An 8,416-nucleotide genomic window follows, 5' to 3' on the forward strand; every position below is an offset into this window, starting at 1 on the left:
ATTAATTGCAAACTAACATTCATATTTTTTGCTGAGATTCAAGAAGCAATTTTTTATCAAATGAGTGTTATTTAAAGAAAAATAAAATTTTACATCAAAAATCTTGCCTAAGAACCCCACAACAAAATGGCCTCGCCGAAAGAAAATATAGACACATTATAGAAACTACTAAAACATTACTTATTTCGAAAAATGTTCTTAGTTTTTTTTGGGCCGAAGCTGCTCTTACCGTCGTCTACTTAATAAATAGAATGCTATCTTCCGCTTTGAACAACATATCTCCCTTAGAATTTTTTTTCAAATTGAGGAGGCTATTAAGGTTGAGTTAAATGCTCTCTATAGAGCCAAAACCTGAGAAACTGGGAACCATACCTTCATAAAGAAAACCATAGGATGCAGATAGGTTTTTAAAGTTAAAACCAAGAGTGATGAAACTTTAGAAAGGTATAAGGCTAGGTTAGTAGCCAAGGTGTATGCTCAGAAATATAAAATCGACTATGAAGAAACCTTTGCACCTGTAGCTAGAATGCAAATGTTTGCATTATTATTATATGTAGATGATATGATTATTACTGGTAGTAATAGAAAATGAGTTGAATTTATTAAAAATGTTCTTAAAAACAATTTTGATATGTCTGATCTTAGTTTTCTAAGGTATTTCTTAGGTATCAAGGTTGCTTACTCACATCAAGGGTATGTTTTGTCTTAAAGAAAACTAGCATAAGAGATTGTTGGTAGGTCAGGGTTGTCAAACGAAAAGGTTGTGGATAATCTCGAAGTCATTAATGCTAAAATGAGGGCCAAAGATGAAACTTTCTTAGATGATCTCACACCTTATAGACAACTAATTGGAGCTCTTACATACTTGTTTATTACTCGACCTGACATAGCACATGATGTATAGCATTAACTAGTTTCAACATGCACCCACTTTAGTTCACATGAGTGCGGTTTCAACATTCAATATATCAGGGGTACTTTAACTAAAGGATTATTCCTCTCATTTTCTTCTTGTTTAAATCTTAGTGCTTATACTAATTCAGATTTGGGAGGCAACCCTAATGATCGAATTTCTACTAAAGGTTACTGCATTTTTCTCGACGACTCACTCATCTCTTGGAGGTATAAACAACAACAACAACAAAAGGTGTCGCTTTCTTCCACCAAAGCTGAGTACCGAGCAATGATGACTATCACCTCAGTGATTGTTTAGTTGAGGAGTTTATTGAAGGATATGGATGTCACCATCTCTACTCCATCAAAGATGTCTTGCGACAACACGAGTGCTATTTACATTGCGAACAATCACATCTTCTATGAGCGTACAAAGCATGTAAAGATGAATTTCTACTATGTTCGTGAAGAGTTTCTTAGAGGCTCTATTGAGCTTCCATATGTGACATCCAAATACCAAATTGTAAACCTCTTCGCTAAAGCATTATCGGCACCTCGTTATTTCTTCCTTCTTAGCAAACTTTCAGTGATTTCACTGTCAGTTTGAGGGGGGCGGGGGGTGTTATATATATATGTGTTTGTGCACTTCTTTGCTTATTTTCATTACAGACCAATGTATCGATATCAATTCTTGCACATCCTTGTTACATTGGATATCTTTGTCCAGGTGTCAAACTATTACCTTAGAGAAACTTTCAGAGAAAAGAAGGAAGACTCTTACTTCCAATACTGAGGAGGAAAAAAGAAGATTCATAAGGGGAAAAAAAGAAGGGATGATCAAAGCCAGAAGGATGCTTTAATGAACGGAATTTTGGTTAAGATCATAATAAAGAACATGTAGAAGTTAAAAAAGGTTGATCTCCAAAGATATGATTTGTGAGAATTTAAATATATAAATAATTTGTCAATTGAATAAGTATATTTCTTTTTGGGTCTCATAACATCCCAAAATTTGATATCTAATGGTCCTGGAGAAAAGCTTGTCCGCGCTGATTTTTGAAATATGAAAAACTAGTTAACTGAAGTGAAAAAGTCTAGAACAGGGTGGAATTTCATCATACAGGAAGACTTCACTCAAAGAATTCATAGCAGTTCACTTGCAAAGGTTGGGATTTGGGAAACCATTACTTTTATCAAATAAGTGTATGTGAGAAATTTCCAATTTAAGCTTGAAACTTTAGTGAAGCATGATATGATGTTTTCTTCTGATCATATTGCTTAATTGAGGTGTTTCAGTGCATTTACTGGTGAAAGACACTGGAGAAAACACAAAGTTTATAACACTCTAAATTTGGCTTTTAGTTTTGAAATTTGCATTGGACCCATGACAAATCATGAAAATCGGCAAATATGCTAAATATCATAAACAAACACAGAAATTACACTACCTCTAAAGGGTTGCCAATCAATTGTACATATCACACTTAAATGGAAGGGGTATTTAAGTCTCAAATATCCATTAATTAAAACTATAAATACATATTCATGCAACTGAGAGTAGTTGCATGTGTGTGGTGTGTGTGCATGCTTGTGTGCTTGCATGCGTATGTCTCTGTATCTCTGCATATGTAGGCACATGTGTGCATGTGTGCCACTTGCTCACCACCTCTCTGTAGCAACCCCATGTTGAATATGCTTTTCTGTTTACTTATGTTGTTAGTGATTGGTAATTCATTGTTAGGAGTATCTAATGAACCTCCAGAAATGCTTGCTTGGTTGCTTTCTGCTGAAACAAATTCACAAGAGCTTGATTCTTTTGTATGCAGATGTCTTTGTTTCTTGGAAACCTTTCTTCACATATTAACCATGACGAGCTTGCACGCATTTTTTGGAGGTTTGGAAAGTGCAATCTACGACTTAAAGATGGATTTGGTTTTGTCATCTATGATGTTGCTGCAAATGCTGAGAAAGCACTACATGCTCTGCGAGGTAGAAGCATCTGTGGGGAGCAGATATCACTTTCTTGGTCTAACAAACAACCAAGATATGTTAAGAGGTTTACACGGGATAACAGATGGATCAAACCTTATCATATGAGAAACTTTAAAGGTGAAGCAGAAGATGGCAGGAGGACTAGAGGTTCACAAGATCAGAAAGGATTCCTTACTGATTTGAAGCAATCTAGAAGTTACCATGAAGAGTCTGACAGGGTTGACACACTTGATACAGAAGCAGAAAATTGTATAGTAGATCCTCAAACTGGAGAGGGGAGTCACAGCCCAAATTTAGGGATGGTGCATGAAGATGCTGTAGGTACCAGACCACTTGAAAGTGATAGATGGGGTGCACCTGTCAATGATTCATATAATAATTTGTGTGTAGAAAATGAAACTGATTTTGAACGTTATGAACCCTATCATGGTTATGATGGGGAAAGGGAGAATGATGACCAAAAGAAAGCTAGTTCTTTTGGTTCACCAACTCTGGGAAGCTCTCCAGAACAACCAAAGGGGTGGCGCTCTGGTGATGCAAGTCGAAGATGTGTGGATGATCTGAAGCATCACCAAATCTGCTATAACTGTGGTGTTGCAGGACACACAATGCACAGATGTCCCAGAGGAGATATTGCTAGACGAGGGAAGTATGACAGATTCGACCATAAGCGAGATAACCAAATTGACCCCAATGCCAAAGATAAATTTGGATTTAGGAGACAAGGAACTGCTTCATGGCGAAGGCCAGATGGTGATTGGGATCATTTTTTGTCTAGGAAACATTCAACCAACAGAAAGGCATTAAGATCTGAGCCACTTGGAAGAGAAGAAAAGAGAAATAAGAGCTTCTTAGACAGTAAGGAGAACCGACATTCTTTTGGTAAGGAGGGATCTCGGGGCCAGAAACGTAGGAGTGAACACGACTCTAAGAAAAAGCAACAGGGAAAAAAGCAGAGGAGATCCAGTTCATTACTGCAAGATTCTGAACCGGCAGTTTCTCCCTCTAGTTATAGCACTTTCAGTTCACGGTCACATTCACTGTCATCAAAGTCTCTTCCAAGGGGTAGCTCCAGTTCCCGCTCAAGGTCTGTATCCTCAAGGTCATTTTCGGTATCTTCTAGGTCAAGATCTGCTTCATTCTCATCACATACAAGATCAAGAAGTTCTACATCAGGGCATAGGTCTGCATCTCAAAGATCATTATCCTTGTCTATTTCATTAGTTGAACAATTGCCATCTTCTGCAAATCAGATACATCGAGATGGTGCTGGTGCTTCTAGTAAGGAGTTACCTGATCATGTTGTGAATCCTGCTTCGATGAATGAGTCTGATGCATGTAGAAAGTTGGAAGTTGGTGAAGATCAGGAGAACATTGAATTAAATAGTTCAACTGCAATCTGTAAACATGAAAACCAGTCATATTCTTTCAATATTGAGAATGGAAAGCATCAAGATCATACTGAACATGGTTTTAGTGATGGAATCCATTTAAATTCAACTGAAGACAAATGTTCAATTGTTTTTCCACATAGCAAGGATGACTCTACAAATGATAATCTGTTATTGGGGAATTATGGAGGAAGCGCTGATGTTCAGAATCCTATGGACATTATCATGGAGCATATGGCTATTCAATTTGATAAAGAAGTTAGTGATGGCTTGTGCACATCTGAGTCTGCCAAGCAGAATGTACATTTGCCAATGAGATGTCAGGTCAGCAATTCTACAAGCATATCCTTGCAGGAAATGCATATGATTTTCAAACACTATGGGTTGCAAGTGCCTGAAGAAAGTGAACTTTGCTTATCAATGGAGGCTTATTTTGGTGCTGCACGCATGTGGCCTTGGGAAGTGATATACTATCGCCGGCTAAAGAAGGGGCCAATTTCAACAGTAAACTACGCAAGAAGAATGGCTCAAAATAGAGAATTCGGTATCGTGGACAAGTATATAAGAAGCAGTAGTGGTTGGGGAGAGCGTGATCTAGAACCATGATGGGTACAGGGGAGGCTTTTTCCCTTGATTTTCTACAGCCTCTCCTTTGAAGCAGCTGTTTTTGTAAAATTCATATGGTTGATTGTATGGGCAAGTTCCCTAGTGAGATTTTAAGGCATATGAAAGTAAGGTCCACCATGGGTATTTCATTTTGTTTCATCTTCTGCTAGTGCCAAATTTAAACTGAGATGGATCATACTATGAACTCTACTTTTCGCTCTTCTTCAGTTTACCTCGAAAAGAAATTTTGCTCTTTATACATCTGGCTACTAGTTTGTATTGAAAAGCTAAAATTGGCTCTTGGTAACATGTGCAGTTTTGTTCAGTTTGATTTGCTACCAGAATTACATGGCTTTAGTTGGCAAAGCAAGGAAATAAACATTTACAATTTAGTTTTCCAGATTTCATATTGCATAACTTTATACAAAAAAATTCATATCCAGTTGATTATGAATCGATGCCTTCTTATTGCTGGATACATGAACTATTAATTGCACACAAATGTTTTGTTATCAATTTAGGTTGCTTTCTTATTTTGAGGAATTTGATTCAGCTAGGAATCTAAAAAAATTGTTTCAACTAGGATGCAAGCAGTATCGAAGGATTTGATAGGGGAAGAATGACTTTTGCAATTTTACGAACTGAGCTTTATTGTCGTTTTTTATGACTAAGCCCCTTTCTCTTGGATTCTAAGGCACATTGCTGCCCTCTTGTCCACCTCAATTTTCTCCCTTTGTCATTGCCTGCTCAAACCTTGTGGATGTGGAACCATTCCTTTTGAAAGACTGGTTCCTGTAAATCAATGGTGTCTTGCTGTAGGAGGAGAAGAAATAGAGAACCAATTGTGATAGAACAGCTGCAAGCCCCAACAGTTTCTTTCTTGGCTGAGGGCGGCCACCTATGATCTTTATTGATAATAAAACCTAAAACAGGGTTAGTACAAACATCCTTGTTTGCAATAGTTGGTTGCAATCTGTGCCATCTTAAATGGTGTGCCAAATAATCTTAGCTTGGATTCTTAAAATATCCCTCTGGTACCCTTCTATGTCTGGTGCAAACATGGACAAACGTGGTCTTCAAATAATTGTGCCGAGCCTTCAATAATCAGCAACTTGGTCTTCAACTTCCTCTGCTTCATCTTTGTCTTGCTTAAAGGGATAGTCTATCAACTTGAGGAAAGTGCAAAAAGATTTTTGTTATCACAACATATGATAGTACGAACATCCGTGTTTACAATCTGTGCCATCTTAAGTGGCGTGCCAAGCATAAAATAAAAAAGCTACACAAGTACAAGCGTGCTACGTTTAATAAATATCTGACTGAATTCCTAAAATATCCTTATATATTAAGATATATGCATCGTAGGTATTTCCTTATGTATTCGCTTTATATTGTCTCTCATTGTAATTCAAAGTATACTAAAGTATACCTATTGTGACTTGGTTTTTATTAAAGGTATATTTTATGCATTTTTAGGATAAGTATACATATTGTATATAAGGGTAGCATAGGGATTTTTTTAATTTTATTGGTCATTATTTAAAATGACTATTATTGTAATTTTATTTATTTATTTGGTCAACTTAAGCTGCCCAACTAGCCGTTGGGCTAGTCTCCCTCTTTCCCACTCTTTCTTCTTAGATATATGGGTGGTATGCACATTTGTAAAGTGAGAGTGATGAATAGTTAGGTGTGTGTTTTTGAGTGTACTCTGTAGTGAGGATTGCCTTGTAATTTAATTGAATATTTGATTAATAAAAAATGTTTATTTTTTACCTTTTGTCCTTGGTGTTGTAAGTGTGTTGCTCTTTGAGTTTAGTCAAATGCATTGTAATCATGATATCATTTGTTTAGTAAAATTATTGTTGTGTTTTTACTTTTTTATCGTCTTGGATTTCGTGCCACTTCATGACATGGTAAGAGACAAGCTATGATAATCTTGGTATTTGACACTGGTGGTGGAATCAAGATCCTTTGCTCGAGTATGTGCTTCATGAGGAATCTTTGAACGAGGTAAGATTTGGATTTAAGGGAATCTTGATCCTGTATATATTTTAAAATTTTATATATGTTTATTTTTATTTTTTATCCTATGCATGATGTTTGAAAAAGCATTTGTTTACGGATTCCTAAGAAACTTATTAAAAATTGTTTGTTGTTCCTTTGAAACTATTTTGAAATATTCTTTGATTCTTGGTTGATTATAAGCACATGTTTGAGCTCTTTGGAATTGTCTTTGTATATGGTTTCTTGTTTTGTCCTTTTAAAGATTTCAAAATTTATTGTGTTTTTGTCCTTATATTGGACTTAGTTGAACTCATATTGGTGCTGTTTTTCAATCTTGTTAAATATTTTTATGTGATATGCAACATCCATAATTTTGTGTAATGGTATTGTGTGATCTTATGAGATCTTGCTTAGCTCTTGTGTGAAACCTAGATGCTTTATTTGAGTATTTAAGAAGTATTGAAAATATAAGTGGTTTTTTCTTTGTAAGCATGAGTATTTTGGTATTTCATAGAAATTTAAATTTGTATGTATACATGATTGTGCCTTATTGGCCTTATTTGTCAACATATGAGTTTATGAGATTTGTGTTTGTGCACTTTTATTTATTTTTCATTTAACATGCATGATAATGAATGATTTTGTTTATTCATGAATATGGACTTTACGCTTAGTACTTAGTGATTGTTAAAATGTGTGTGTATATATATATATATATATATATATATATATATATATATATATATATATATATATATATATATATATAAAATCTTTTTCTGTGTATATAAACTGAAATACTCATTAAGGGTATTTCAATCATTTCAGCATTATAATAGGTGTCAGTCCACTAGGGACTGATGACTTTTTTTATTTTCTGTCTTTTGACTGTCGTACTGGAACTATTGAGAGTTGGTCCAACTAGCCCCTACAGCTAGTTGGGCCAGCCCTTTGTGTATGGGAATGCCTATTTAAAAGCATTCCCTCCCTTGTATTTTACTATGGTTGTTCTAAGCATATTTGAGTAAAACTCTATAATTTTTACTTTGTGTTCTTGCTCTCTTTTGAGAGATTGAGTGTTAGCCCTTAGTGGCTCTTTGTATTTGGCCCATTAGAGGCTTTTGTACTTGTATGTACACTTTTTTTAGCAACTTTGTGACATTGTATTTGTGCACTTGTTCTTTCATTATACAGTATCAGAGCTTCCAGTGCTCTTGGGTGAAATCTTCTATGTGAAGAGAAGGATCGCGGGATTGATGGAGCACTGATTCGTTGGTTTGTTGCCTCGAAAAATGTACCATCAAACTTCTTCAACACTCTTTTCTTGCTATCTTCGTCTCTTCTTTCTTCTCTTTTTATCTCTTTTTTTCTCTCCACTGTTCGATAAAGAAAACCATCAAATTTGGTGGAAAAAACTACATGTCGGCAACGATGGTGAAAAGAATTCTCATAGATAAAGATTTGTGGCATTTTATTGATGGATCCACATTGGAACCACAACCAATTCTTACAAAATTGATTGTGTG

General features: G+C 35.6%; 1 protein-coding gene across 1 annotated transcript; it reads left to right on the plus strand.

Moving 5' to 3' along the window:
• The first annotated feature begins 2,720 nt into the window (after positions 1-2,720).
• LOC149848679 (uncharacterized) lies at positions 2,721-4,883 on the plus strand. The gene has a single exon (XM_090005014.1). It carries the CDS (start codon positions 2,721-2,723, stop codon positions 4,881-4,883), a length of 2,163 nt encoding a protein of 720 aa, XP_089861140.1.
• The last annotated feature ends 3,533 nt before the right edge of the window (positions 4,884-8,416 follow it).

This window comes from Nuphar pumila, chromosome 1 (genome assembly GCF_984573655.1).
Source record: "Nuphar pumila chromosome 1, dmNupPumi1.hap1.1, whole genome shotgun sequence".
NCBI classification, from domain to species: domain Eukaryota; kingdom Viridiplantae; phylum Streptophyta; class Magnoliopsida; order Nymphaeales; family Nymphaeaceae; genus Nuphar; species Nuphar pumila.